The sequence below is a fragment of the Xenopus laevis genome, chromosome 9_10L (assembly GCF_017654675.1).
Source record: "Xenopus laevis strain J_2021 chromosome 9_10L, Xenopus_laevis_v10.1, whole genome shotgun sequence".
Lineage (NCBI taxonomy): Eukaryota > Metazoa > Chordata > Amphibia > Anura > Pipidae > Xenopus > Xenopus laevis.
Window position 1 is genome coordinate 93,048,726 of NC_054387.1, and position 15,751 is coordinate 93,064,476.

At 34.6% G+C, this 15,751-nt stretch overlaps 1 protein-coding gene across 1 annotated transcript; it reads left to right on the forward strand.

Moving 5' to 3' along the window:
- Nucleotides 1-5,256: 5,256 nt before the first annotated feature.
- LOC108701873 (olfactory receptor 1019) lies at nucleotides 5,257-12,873 on the forward strand. The gene is made up of 5 exons (XM_041576290.1): nucleotides 5,257-5,451; nucleotides 9,359-9,404; nucleotides 11,187-11,477; nucleotides 11,629-12,097; nucleotides 12,798-12,873. Exons 1-5 carry the CDS (start codon nucleotides 5,257-5,259, stop codon nucleotides 12,871-12,873), a joined length of 1,077 nt encoding a protein of 358 aa, XP_041432224.1.
- The last annotated feature ends 2,878 nt before the right edge of the window (nucleotides 12,874-15,751 follow it).

Sequence of the window (15,751 nt, forward strand, 5' to 3'; positions counted from 1 at the left end):
GAAATTGGATCCATGTTAAATCTGCCCCTAAGTATAATTTTTAGAATCAACAATGAGGGTTTGACTTGATTTTATGATAGTGAAAGGGAAATCAATGAGATATTAGAACAGCATTATTTATATTATTTGCTTTCAAAATCTACAGATGGACTGTATATGACAGCACCACTAAAATACCATTAAATATAACAAAAAACAGTAAAGAATAAACAAATAAGAATCTGAGCATGTATGTTTTAGAAGTATGAAACTTGTTCAAGAGAACAGAATGTTATCTGTATAATGAGCTCCTCTTGATAGTGGGGCTAATTTACTGGCAATTATTAGAATTATACGTGTCTATAAGTAACAATCCGAATATTGTCTTCCTCCTTGGATAAAAATTGAATATTTGTACATTTTAAAATATTTGGTTAAAATAATATAGATTTTCTTTATCCTTATTAAAATTAAAACATGTTTTATAGAATCATCGAACAAAGATATTAATTGTAAGCATGGTAATAACCCGCTGCTTTCTGAAGGATATATTCGTGGCTTGCATAAAGTGATATCTTCTGGTCAGCCACTTGCCATAGAACAAAAATCTCCTGATCATGCATCTGTAAATTCTAGAAAAAAGCAATCGGACAGCAATGTTAGTGGTTAAATAATAATCAGAAATATAAAAAAAATAGAGCTTAATATTTAAAAAAACCATAGTTATTGGTATTCAAACATTTTATGGACTGACCAGTCCTTAATCTGTGTTTATGGGACTATTTTATTTGTTTAATTATTATCATGTAACTGGTGGGTTGGGAGGTACAATAAACATAGATTATGACCTGGGTTATAATATAGTGGGTTATTTATCTCAATATTTTCTGCTATAAACTCCGATTAAATCCGCTCAGGTCTTTTACGTTTATTTATTATTACATTTTACCAAAAATTTTCTTCTCGGGAAAAGTCAGATTCTCAAGATTTTTTCGGATTTTTGCATCTGATTTTCATGATTTTCACAAATTTTTCGGAATTTTCACCCTAAAACTCAGAAAAATATGGGGTATTGCACAAAACCCAGCGCACATTAAAAAATCATTTAGACTTCTCCCATTGACTTATAGGCAAATTCATGATTTTTTAAAAAAAATAACACCCTAAATGTTTGGGCAAAGTTAATACCCCTTGTGATGTTTATGTGGTCTGTCCTACTATATGAATTGTTACTATGTGTATAATGGGAGTTTGCAAAAGTCTTGAGGCTTTTACATTGTGCCCACTACTAGTTCTAGGTTCTCATTACTAGACTCCTATGTAGTATCATTTATTATGTCACATGTATCACCGTTTTCAATCTAAATAAGAAATTGTGTCTTTTTCCATGACTGGAGAAAATTGTTTTTAAATTCACATGTTCCACTCAAATTCATTTTTTTTCTACAACTAAATTAATTTTCTAAATGCAATTTCTTTTGATTCATGTTTTTTTTATAAATATATCAGTGACTGGAAATAAAAAAAATAAAAGAAATTCGTACAGGTATTGGATCCTTTGTCTGGAAAACCATTATCCAGAAAGGTCCAAATTTCAGGAAGGTCATCTTCCATAGGGCCCACTATAAGCAAATAATTCTAATTTTTAAAAATGATTTCCTTTTTCACTTTAACAACAAATTAGTGCCTTGTACTTGTTGGTAACTAAGCTGACTGATCCATTTTGGTGGCAAAACAATCCTCTAGAGTTTATTTAATGTTTATATTGTGGAAAAACCCCAGGTTCCAAATATTCCAGATCAGTGCTTTCCAACTGGCGGGCCATAGGCCACCCTCCTTTGTGCGGCCGCCATATGAAATTCTGCCTGCTGTGACTGCTTACCCTGTGTAAGCTTTGAAAGGTATCAGTACTGAGATAAACTGGCCCCTGTTTAAACTTTTAAGTGCCAGCAGAATTTCACATTTTAGTTTCACAAAATGCCAGATGTTTTTGAAACATTTTGTGCTCTCTCACTTTAGGGCATTTTCTGAAGGGGAAACCTTTAGTTTACCTAGAAAAACTATACAATGCTTTTTTCAGGGAACCTGAGCTTGCTAAATCTGCCTGAGTTGTCATTTATTTCCACCTCTGCGAAAAGATTTATAGCGCTAAATACCAAAACAATATGAAAAATTCCTATTTACATAATATATGAATTTATACCAGAAAAATATTTAATTTTATGCATGAAAATCCAACTGATTTTGAAAGCCTCATGTCTCTCAAATGTGCCAATACCAGATATGTATAGTTTTAGGTAAACAGCAGGCTTATCCCAGAAAATCATATATTTTTGAAAAGTACACATTCTGCTGATTCCAAAATGGGTAACTATGTCTCTCTACTTCTAACTACTAAACATCAAAGCTTGTCGGAACATAGCAGTTTTTATAAAAATGTATTAAAATTCCGAAAAATCACATCAAAGGTTTTATTTTTCTGTTCCACATATCCCACAGAAAAAGCACCCTGAATATGATTGCCAGGGTTCGACTGTACAGTTTGATGCCCATTGTGCATAGGTTTACCAAAGTATCAGGCATTTAGAGACCCCAATATGAAGATAGCTCATACAAATTGTCCAGGACTTTACTTCAGCTACTGAAAAATCAACATATTTACTGCATTTTTTGTGGGGTAAAAAGACAGAAAAATATTTTTACCATATAAACCATATATTTTTGGAAAGTACACAATATCATACCTCCCAACTGTCCCATTTTAAGAGGGACAGTCCCTCTTTTGACAGCTCAACCTGCAGTCCCTCTTTTGTACCTGAAAGTACATTTTTCTCTGCACTGAACAGCCAGAAAAAGAAACAATGTTTCTAACTTAATTGGCTTTTGGCAGAGAGCCCAGAACAACCACCAGGTGCACTTGGAAACTTTTGTAACAATTTCAGATAAGGAAATAAGTAATTGTAACAATATAAGATAACAGGTCCCTTGGGGAAAGTTAGACTCACAGCTTAAAGGGCAATTCACCTTCTTTAGCACTGTAATAACTGAAAAAAAATCACAGAAATGTGTTTAAACTTTCATAACCTGCCAGATTTTGTAAAATGAACATGGTAATTAGGTGGTGTGGCCACACAAATGGGCGTGGCCAAAACATTTATTTTTTCTGCGCTACACGCACCAACTTTTTTGTCCCTCTCTTTGTTTCCAAAATGTTGGGAGGTATGTACACATTCTACTGAATCTAAAATGGGTACCCATGCCTTTCTGCTCCAAACTACTGAAGCTTTCCCAAAATTGTCGGCTTTGGTGAAATATCTGAATATTGCTACAAAACTTCAAATTTCCAGCATCATATGGCCCATGTATCATTACATACCAAGAAAAGGCACCCTAAATATGATTGCCAGGGGTCCTCCAAACAATTTGGCACACACTCTATCTGGCATTTAGAGGCCCCAAAATGAAGTTCATACAAATAGTCGTGTGGGTAATTTCAGCTAATGAAAAATCAACACATAGGAGAAAGCTCTCTGTCTGGTGCTGAATTAAGCATAGAAATCCCTGTTTAAGACAGGATCTTTTTGTTTTCACTTGGTGTGTGAATGTGTTGTCCATTTGGTGGGTGAAGTTCGGGAAGTTTTGAGTTGATTTTCTTTACTAAAAATAGATTTTTCTTTTGACTAACCAGTTTCCCTTCTCTTCCTCTGGGCTATAAGCTCACTGTTAGATCAACTACCCCTTCACTGCACCTGGGTGTCAGTTTCACTTGTTTTTTTTTCTTGTTTTTTTTTCTGCTGTTTCAGCACAAATTGTTTACTTTTTGTACAGATTGAGTGGGTATTTTGCTCTTAGTTTTGTGAGGAGAGAAAGCTAAAGGGAGAATGATTTAAGAGTATAAAATCTTTTCCAGCAGCAGCAGTGCAGCTCCCAGGTACCTACTCACCCTCTCCCTGCCTGAGCTTCTCAACTTAAAATGTACTTTTTCATTGATCAATAGTATAAAGCTTTCTTTTTGTGGGTTATAAAAGTTATAAAAAAAATACCTCAGGGTTCTAAAGCAAAGGACCTGAAAACCCAGCTTTAGCTCTGCAAGGAAACACCACTCAGCCCATGTCAAGAAAGTCCCATTACCTGTACTTCTGCTGCTGCAGCCAATGTGACCCCTGCTAGAACATTTGCACAGGTGGTAGCCACTAGCAGCAACCGAAGCCAAGTCACTGATAGGGTAGAGAAGCTGACAAGGAAGCATGGGGGCAGATGTTTAATGTCAAGCACTTATGGCATAGAGGCTTACATAAAGGCTTCAGCTGAAGTGGTGGGCCCCTCTGCAATAGTGGCAGCAAGAAAAAGGCCATAATCTTTGCCCGTGCACTAACTGCAGTTCATACTCTGGTGCAGAGAGGTATCATAGTGGGAGGGAGTTATGTCCCTGTAGAACCCCTAGAAGTATTGGGCACAAGGGTGGTTTTATCAAATGTGTCCCCCTTCCTGCAGGATCACTTATTGTACTGCCACCTGTAAGCCCTTGGGAAGTTAAAATCAAATACATCTAAAATTCCCCTGGGATGTAAGGAGAGCAGACTGAGGCACTTCCTTTCCTTTAAAAGGCAAGTCCAACTACTTTTACCTTGAGATCAAGACAATATTGAGGGGTCTTTCGGGGTTCCATTTGAAGGGGTTCTGTATACATTTTTTTACAGCACAGAGAAAGTGAAGTGCTTCCTTTGCAAGAACCTGGGGCACTCTCACCACAGTTGCCCCAAAGGGCATATTAAGACCACAGCCCCTGTTCCTGCCCCCCAGTGCCTCAAATAAAACATCTACTGTTCATGCTAAGATCTCTCCTCCCTTGTCTTCCACTGACCCCAATGTTATTGCCATCCAGGAGGCAGTAGAGAGGGTAGGGGCTAACCATCAAGCCTCCAAAGGTCCCCCTGTTGCTGGGGAGATAATTAGTTCTGTTGCTCCTGAGTCAAACACTTCCAAATGTGTTTTAAGTGAAGTTGAAGGAACACCTGAGCCATTGCAGGGTCTCCAGATGACAAATGTTTGTGATCCTTTTCCTGCAACATCTGTAACTTCGACATCATGTGGGGTGATGACCCTTTTCTCAGAATTCTTCCAGTCTTCCAGGTGCTGAGTGACAACTCTGTCATCCCTGGCCATCTATTACATTTTCGGGTCCAGGAGTCAAGTAGAACATATAATATAATAAATGTTTATGCCCCTACTACTAGACCAGAGAGGGCATGGTTCTTTGAACTTTTGTTAGCCTATATGGAGACAATTGACTCTGATAAAGCCTTGATTATTGGGGGTAACTTTAATTACACCCATGATGCTCGAGACTGCAATGTACCCAAGAAAAGGGACTCGTCAGAGTCAGTTTTGCGAGTACTAATTATTCATTTCTCCTTGGTTGACATCTGGAGAGAACAGAACCCAGAAACGGATGTCTTTACCTATGTCAGGGTGAGAGATGGTCGTGTTTCTCAATCCCGGATTGATAGGATATATATATATATATATATATATATCAAGACATCCCATGTCACAAGCTCAGTCAAGCACCATTAGATTGGTACCATTCTCAGACCACAATTTTCTATCCCTGAGATTGTCAGTCGCACCATTTCTGCCAAAAGCTGCTTTACTGGCACTTTAACAACAATTTATTAGAACATGAGGGTTTTGCTAAGTCAGTCCTGGATACATGGAGAGGCTGGAGGGCTTTTCAGGATGAATTTGCCACATTGAATCAGTGGTGGGATGTAGTTGAATCAGTGGTGGGATGTAGGTAAGGTTCACCTAAAGCTCTTGTGTCAAGAGTATACAAAAAGTGTGAGCATACAGCTCAATGCAGAGATTGAGGCACTGAATGGGGAGGTGCTTGATCTTGAGCAAAGGCTATTAGGCTCTGAAGACTAAGCCCTTCAGTGTGAATACCTAGATAGGAAAGAAGTGCTACGTAACATGGAACAGTGACAGGCTCCTGGTGCCTTTGTGTGAAGCCAGATGCAGTTACTCTGTGATATATATCGTGGTTCGTGATTCTTCAATGCTTGGAGAAGAAAACAAATAACATGCCTTCTTGCAGAGGATGGTACCCCCTTCAAGATCTGGAGGCTATCCAGGACAGAGCCTGGTCCTTTTATCAAAACCTTTTTTCTCCAGATCCCATCTCTCCAGATGCCTGTGAGGAGCTATGGGATGGGCTTCCAGTGGTCAGTGAGAGGAGAAAAGAGAGGTTGGAGACACCAATCACTCTCTCAAGCACTCCATTTAATGCCCCACAATAAATCTCCTGGGTTTGACGGGCTGACCGTATAGTTCAAAACCTAAAAAATAAAGCTGGTACCATTCCGACACTCTGGATAAATTTAATAAATTAAGTAGAATCCAGAAGTCTGAACATTTAGTAAAGTAGTACAAAAATCTTTATTTACATCTTGTATAAAAAATAATAGCCTGACGCATTTCGTGTCCCCACAGGACACTTAATCATAGTTCTTTCAGTTTTTCTGGGCTACTCTGGGTCCTGATTTCCATAGGGTCCTAACTAAGGCCCTCAAGAAAAGTCCTAACTAAGGCCCTCAAGAAAAGTGAGTTGTCACTTTCGTGTCATCGAGCAGTGTTATCACTGTTATCTTAGTTTTTGTAGCTAACCTGTGATGATAGCTGGTAAGACAAGGCTAAACTTGAATATAGATTATTTATTAATCATTAATTAATTAAGGCATTGGAAAAAAGATCAGATTGCTATAAATACTTCAGAATTTTTCAATTTGAATAAATCTACCTCAAGGAACCTTTAGAATATATAATAATGGTTTAATTTTTTTGCTCATGTCCTCTTGAAGATATTAGACACAATTAGAACTGTAATTTAAAAAAAAAAAAACTACGCCTTCCAGTCTTGCTTAAAAACCACAACCCTTTGTGAGTACAGGTATTGGATTCGTTATCCGGAAATGTGTCATCCATAAAGCTCCAAAATTTATCCAAATAATCCAATTTTTTTTAAATATTTTTTTAAATACTTTACTGTGGGGTTAGAACTGAATAGAGACATAAAGAGAGATATAAGGTATAAATTATATCAGTAGATAAATTAAAAGTACATGAAGTTTCTGTAACTAAAATAACTATGTACATTGTTATGCCCTACATCTCCCATTTTAGGAATAACTTTAGCTATATATTTGATACTTGCTTTAAGGGGGAGATTTATCAAATGTCGAGGTGAATTTTAGAATGAAAAAAATTTGAATTTTGAACTATTTTTTGTGTACTTCGACTAGGGAATAGTCCAAATTCAATTCGAATTTGAAAAATTCAACTTCGACCATTCGCCATCTAAAACCTGCCGATTTTAGAACCTATTTGGAGTCAATTGGTGGACTTTGAAAAGTCAAAGTTTTTTTGGGAAAAACTTAGAATCGAATTTGATTGATTGTGCTATTCCTTAGATTCATATGATTTGAATTCGGCCGAATACAGACCTATTCGATCGAAAATGGACCTATTCATCCAAAAGAAACTTCGACTTAATTTCAGTTGGTTGTTTTGAATTCAAAGTTTTTTCAATTCGAAATTCGACCCTCGATAAATATGCCCCTATGTGTTCATGCTCCTGATTGGAGACTAAAATGCCAAGTCAAGCTGTCAGAAATTGTGGTTGTCAAACTTGCTGTGCAGCTGTGCCTTTTCAGTACAGGTATGGAGGAGAAGTGTTGTTCTGGTGGGTTCATTTGGCGCAGCTGGGAAGAATTAGTAGAGTTGTTCATGGGCCCTATGATAAATTCATGATTTTGCACTATAGGGATGCTCCCAATTTTTGGGTTTCCATTACTGTGTAAATATGATGAATATGTATAAGCTATAATTTTTGCTGTTTTGGTAGAACTGGTTTGGTAGATTCTTCAATAATACAAATATTTTTCTCTGAGACAGAACTTGTTTGTTTGCTTTTTAGGGAGTAATTTGTTGCTGACTTGTAAGAAATCCCAGAGAAGTTCAAAATGATATTATCTTTAATGACATAATTGCACTTTTGAGATTTGATATTGTACTCTGCTAATTGACACTGTGATTTATAAGACGTGTCCCTTTCAGCATTTCAAAATGAAGGTAAGGCATTTGACTGTTTTACAGACAAAGGTTGGGTTTATTGGTTTTATTGTGCCACTGGCAAACAGTGACATATTTAATGCACTTTGAAAACCTACAGAAGCTTTCCTATTGCACAACATAATTAATAAGGGGCAGATTTATTATAGATCATACTAGGGAATCTTGATTTTGTTAAAAATTTTCCTGACAGTCTGAAAAAAAAAATGTTTTCAACTGAAACATTTATCAAAAGCTTATACTTATGTGAGTTCATTGCAAAGTGTTTGTCAAATTCTGCACTGCAAACAAAAGAAATACAAATGTTTATACCATAGCATCGTCAATAAATTTAACCCCAATTGTATATGCAGGTTGTGTATGAAGGTCTCTATCCAATGCTACACATTTGAAAGACCCCTCCTAAAATATCTGTAGTCAAACATTCAGAGAGGGATGTAACACTGATTACCTTGGCTGAAACTTAAAATTACATATGTTATTATTTTAACAATATATTGAAAAATAAGACCATAAAATAGGTAATATATTTGGAATTTAAATTATGTTCTATTTTCTTGGGTTTTATATCCACTTTAGCTCATACAGTTATAGCCCTCTCCTTCTGTTTTATATTATGCCTCTTGTTTGTTCATATAAAACTGCATAAAAGTTAATCACTTTTTCTGAAATCTATTTATTTATATTGAATCTATTGAAAAGTTAAAAGTGGTGATATTAATGAAGGTTTGTATTTTGATGTATAGAACATGTAGATTATTTTTCATAACTAAACCTGTTCAGTAATGTAACTCATTAAAGTGAAAGGACTGAGGAGTAAATAGTGAGGGTGGGGGGTAGCTATTTCATGAGGCTATTACTGAAACAAGTGGATTGAGAAATTCTTATTAGCACCTTAAGAAGATGCTCTTGGTCTTATCTCAGTTGAGTTTTCTCAGTTTCAAACTATACACCAAGAAACCCATACTTTGCCTAGCACCTTACTTTAAAAGCAAAGCATTGAAGTTTACATTGGCTGAAACAATGCTCTGGTAGCAGCCTTTGAAAAGGCCTCTCTGAATTTTCAAGAATTTGCTGTCAGCTCAAGACCATCCCTCTACCTGAAGGCTATTATTTGCACAAATGTATTTGTGAGAAAAACTGCTTTGAGGTGAGAATTATATAACTTTTTATCTCTCTCTGTAAGAAATCGTTAAAATTAGACCTCCATTCTTCTAATCTATTTGGATGCTCTTTTGTCTGCTGGCAGGATCCATTGGTAAATAAGGCATCAGAAAATGTACGTATTTATGTATGTATGTATGTTATTGCTCCCTTGTATATATATATATATACATAGTTATTAAATCTCCCCTTTCTCCAGTGTAAACTTGGCTAACCTTTTCCTTATATCTGAGATGCTCCATTTCATTATCAGACATTTTTTCTAAAATTCCATTATTATCCCTTTTAAGTATGGGATACCAAAACTGCACTGTAAATTGTAGATGTGGCCTTACCAGTGCTTTGTAAAAAGGACAAAACACCTTGTTCTCCTATGGCCGTCCCTGGTGCCAATTGCCATTGTTTACTACAGCTGATTTTATTATTCACAAGTACCCAGGCCGATCTCCACCTCTTGCATAACTTAGGAAATACATTTTTTAAAAATTTACTCTTGGAGTCATTAATTAAAATACTAAATAAATACTAAATAAATTGGACCCAATACAGAATGTGTGGCACCCCAGTAAGAGCCCTGTGAGAATGTTCTAATCACCCACTATATACAGTATAATCTTTTAGGCCATTTTCTATCCAGGTACAAACACCATAACCTATGATTAACTGCCTGAGTGAACAAAAAGAGTAAGGCTGTGTTTGGTCACTCCTTGCCTGAAATAAAAATTTGCAGTTACTTTACTTTGCCTGTCATGGGATCTGTGAGTGCATTCTGCTTTATTCATGGTCAAACACAATTACCGACATCAACATATACTTTATAAAGAAAAAGCAATCTACTGTCCAGTTTCCTACTTACTTCATCATAAAAAGCAATTACATTTATTGAACATGTGTCTTTTATAAAGTCATGTTAATAACTACTTATAGTACCATTCTTCAGAACATACTCTTGAATGTGATCCCTTAAAGTGATACTGACACAGAAAAAAACTACTCATCAAAATATTAATTTAAAGCATTAAAAGTTGTGTATAGGTCATGCTGATATTTTGTCACTGATAGGGCAGCTTTTGTAAGTAATTGTTGCTTGAGGTTCCCAATGCTAATGGGCTATTGCTGCACAAATATGATAGACCCCTCATAGAGGAACATGGGGGAGCAGAAAGGTAATGTAAAAGCATCAGACAAGTTATTTTATGACAAAATTATAAATAGCATGCAAAGATTATGAAATGATATATGTAAAAATGTCATTTAATTTCTGGTGTTTTGTTGATAATAAAAAAAATGGTGAGGCTACAACTGAATTATGTTCTATAAGTTCTCAACCATGTGTTTCTTTAGGCCCAGGCCCATGCTCACATTAATGTGTTGAGCCATTAATGAGTTGTATTGTTTCATTAATAACTTATTAAGCACATTTGTTTGTGCTGTTTTGTAACCAAAATATCTCAATTTCTACTGGAGCCAACCTCTGTCTGCATACTTAAAAAAGATTTTTGCAATTTTTCCTTCTTGACCATTGTTTTGGAACACTTAGAGGCCTATTTACTTACAATTGAATTTTATTTTTTTTCCAAAATCTCTAAAAAAAAAATCCCCATTTTTTAAAACTGTAAAATTTATGATTTATTTAAGGGTTGTTCCTTATATAAAGGAAATTAATATAAATCAAGGCAAAAACTTTTAAGTTACAAGCCAGAGGGACAGACAGTTCCTGAAATTTAAAGTAGGTGTTGACCCAATGTATATTTGTATTTGCAACAAACATTACGTGAGATGATTTTATGGTCACAATTCCCAAGGTGGTTAGTAAATGTATATATGTGTAATCTTTAGAAAGACTTGTTTAGCATATATGATATTCTTACAATAGCACCCTAGTGACAAAACTTATCTTGTTTTTTTAACAGACAGCTTGAAAATGAACAATGACACAGTAACAGAATTTATCCTTCTTGGCCTTTCAAATGATCCAGTAACCCAAATCTTGCTTTTTGTGGTTTTCACAACTGTTTATATTTTAATCTTGCTTGGAAACACTCTCATAATTTTTTTAACTATAACAGACCAATGTCTCCATACACCAATGTATTTTTTTCTTTTTAATCTCTCTTTACTGGACATTTTGTATTCTACATCACTTCTTCCTCGCATGTTGAAGGATTTACTTTCATTGCATAAATCCATTTCATTTGGAGAATGTGCAGCCCAGATGTATTTTGCCCTTTCATTTGGGATAGATGAATGCATTCTACTTGCAGTCATGGCTTATGATCGCTATATAGCTATATGCTACCCCTTACGTTATACAACTATTATCAAACAGTCTTTTTGTATTAAGATAGTTATAAGTATTTATATCTGTGGTTTTTTTTATATCAATTTCTTATGTTGCACTTACATTGAATGTCAATCTCTGTGGACATAACAAAATAAACCATTTTATATGTGAAGTGCCAGAAATTATTTCATTGGGATGTGAAAATATATCAGTTGTTGAATTTGTGATATATTTAGGTGCCATTGTGATATTATTGACACCAGTAACTTTTATTGCTATTTCTTATATACAAATTATCCTAACAATCCTAAATCTTGCTTCTGGTGCTGGAAAACAAAAGGCCTTCTCTACCTGCAGCTCTCACATTATGGTGGTTACAATATTTTATGGCTCAGCTATGGCTGCATATGTGAAACCAAAATCTAGTTCTGTACCTGACAATGACAAAATAATTGCATTATTTTACGTGTTTCTAACACCATTGTTAAATCCCTTTATATATACGATCAGAAATAAAGATGTTAAAGAGTCTCTTAAGAAGTTAGATAGATTCATGTGATATTTTATATATCCATTATAGATATTTATTAGAATTGTATTCAAATTAATTAAAAAAATAAATGTTATAGTAAAAATTTAAGAGTGCTAGGTGGCAAAAAATTCCATATGTCCTGTTTTTACTATAGTCTATGGTAATGGAAGCAGGTTAGTCGATATTCGAAGTCGAAGGATTTATATTCGTAAGTAAATCTGCCCTTAGATGTTCGCATTTTTTCTTAAATAACCTCATTCGAGTTGTGAGTATGTTCAAATTTATTAGAGTAAACAAATTTTAATTTGACCTTTGATAAATCTGCCCCTTAGTATGTTAGATATGTTTGTAAAGAGTAATATGAATACAGTAGGGGGTACATTTACTATGCTCGAGTGAAGGATTAGAATATAAAAAACTTCAAATTTCGAAGTATTTTTTTGGTATTTTGACTATCGAATAGGCTACTACGACCTTCGACTTCGATTTGAACGATTCGAACTAAAAATCGTTCCACCATTCGACCATTCGATAGTCGAAGTACTGTCTCTTTAAAAAAACTTCGATTACATACTTCGGTAGTTTAAACCTACCGAGGTACAATGTTAGCCTATGGGGACCTTCCCCAGCACTTTTCTAAGCTTTTTTTCATCGAAGAAAAATCCTTCTATCGATCGTTTAAAATCGCTCTAATCCTTCGTTTCGAAGGATGTTATCGTTGGAACGATTTTTACTTCGATCGATTTACACAAAATCCTTCTTATTCGATATTCGAAGGATTTAACTTCGAGGGTCAAATTCGAGGGTCAATTAACCCTCGATTTTCGACCCTTGATAAATGTGCCCCTAGATCTGTGTGTGATAGCATTATTTTAAGTTTGTCATTAACGTGTACTGCCAGTTTTGTTGTTTGTGTTGTTTTTTAAATATAATTGGTAAAATCAACAATGAGGTTTTGACTTGATTTTATGAAAGTAAAAGGGAAATCAATGAGATATTAGAACAGCACATTTTATATTATTTTATTTGCTTTCAAATAAACTAAAGATGTATGAAGACTGTATATGACAGCACCACTAAAATGCCATTCAATACTTAGCATGTAAAAAAAAACCCAGTAAAGCATAAACATAGAAGAATCTGTGCATGTATGTTTTAAGAGAACAGAATATTATCTGTATAATGAGCTCCTCTTGATAGTGTTAGTCATCGGGCAAATTTACTAACACTGGTAATTATTAGAATTATACATGTCTATAAGTGACAATCCAATTGTCTTGCTCCTTGGAAAAAAAGTAAAAATATTGATTTTCTTTATCCTTATTAAAATTAAAACATGTTTTACAGTATCATCTAACAAAGATATTAATAGTAAGCATGGTAATAATCCCCTGCTTTCTGAAGGATATATTTGTGGCTTGCATAAAGTGATATCTTCTGGTCAGCCACTTGCCATCGAACAAAAATCTCCTGATCATGCATCTGTAGGTTCTAGAAAGAAGCAGAAGAGGACATCAAGGCTAGTGGTTAATCAATAATCATAAATATATGAGCTTTATGTTTAAAATAACCATAGTTATTGGAATGCAAACGGTTTATGGACTGACCAGCCCTTAACCTGTGTTTATGGGATTATTTTATTTGTTTAATTGTATTTCATCATGTGACTGGTTTGTTGGGAGGTACAATAAACATAGATTATGACCTTCTTTAAATGTTTGGGCAAAGTGGGCAAAGTTAATACCATCTGTGATGTTTATGTGGTCTGTCCTACTATATTAATTGTTACCATGTGTATAATGGAAGTTTGCAAAAATCTTGTGGCTTTTACATACTAGTTCTAGGCTCTAGGTTCTCATTACTAGACTCTTATGTAGTATCATTGATTCTGTCACATTTAGTGAAGGAATATCACTGTTTTAAATCTAAATAAAAAATTATGTATTTTTCCATGACTGGAGAAAATTATTTTTAAATTCACTTGTTCCAGTCAAATTCATTTTTTTCCATAACTAAATGCAAATTCTTTTGATTCATGTTTTTTCATAAATATATTAGTGACTATAAATAATATAAATGGAAGAAATTCATACAGGTATGGAATCCCTTGTCTGGAAAACTATTATCCAAAAAGGTCCAAAATTCAGGAAGGCCATCTTCCATAGGGCTCATTATAACCAAATAATTCTAATTTTTAAAAATGATTTCCTTGTTTGCTTTAATAACAAATTAGTGCCCTGTACTTGATGGTAATTAAGCTGCATGATCCATATTGGTGGTCAAACAATCATCTAGGGTTCATTAACATGTGTATAAAAATCTTGTGGCTTTTACATACTGGCTCTAGGTTCTAATTAATAGACTCCTATGTAGTATCATTTATTCTGTTACATTTAGTGAAGAAATATCACTGTTTTAAATCTAAATAACAAATTGAGAAAAATATTTTTAAATTCACATGTTCCACTCAAATTAATTTTTTTTCCATAACCAAATGCAAGTTCTTTTGATTCATGTTTTTCATAAATATATTAGGAAATAAAAAAAATAAAATAAATTCATACAGGTATGGAATCCCTTGTCTGGAAACCCATTATCCAAAAAGGTCCAAAATTCAGGAAGTCCATCTTCCATAGGGCCCATTATAAGCAAATAATTGTAATTTTTAAAAATGATTTCCTTGTTTGCTTTAATAACAAATTAGTGCCTTGAACTTGATGGTAACTAAGGTGCATGATCCAAATTGGTGGTCAAACAATCATCTAGGGTTTATTTAATGTTTATATTGCAAAACCCCAGTTTCCAAACATTCCAGATCAGTGTTTTCACACTGGCAGTCTGTGGGCCACCCTCCCTTTTTCAGCCCCCACATGAAATTCTGCCTACTGTGTCTGATTAACTTGCCCCTGTTTAAACTTTTAAGTGCCAGCAGAATTTCACATTTTAGTTTCACGAAATGCCAGACATTTTTTAAATATTTTGTGCTCTCTCACTTTAGGGGCAGTTTCTGAGGGGAGAGCTTTAGTTTCGTTTTTTCAGGAGAACCTGAGCTTTCTAAAACTGCCTGCATTATCATTTATTTCCACCTCTGCAAAGATTTATAGTGCTAAATACCAAAAAATATGAAAATATCCAATTTTTCATAATATATGAATTTATACCAGAAAAATATTTAATTTTACGCATGAAAATCCAACTGATTTGGAAAGCCTCGTGTCTCCCAAACATGCCAATAGCAGATATGTATAGTTTTAGGGAGATTTAGGACTTCTGTATAGCAAAAACTCCCAGCAGTATATTACCAAATTTTGAAAGCATTAAGGCAGAAAACGGCATACTTTAGATTCCAAGGCCAAAAAATCCTGAAACAATAGGTTTACCCCTGAAAACCATATATTTTTGAAAACTACACATTCGGTTGATTCCAAAATGGATAACTATGTCTCTCTACTCCTAACTACCAAACATCAAAGCTTGTCTGAACATAACAGTTTTTATAAAAATGTATTAAAATTCAGAAAAATCACTTCAAAGGTTTTATTTGCTGCTCCACATATCCCACACTGTATTAGGTACCAAGAAAAAGCACCCTAAATATGATTGCCAGGGGTCGACTGAACAGTTTGATGTCCAATGTGCACCGGTTTATCAAAGTATCAGGC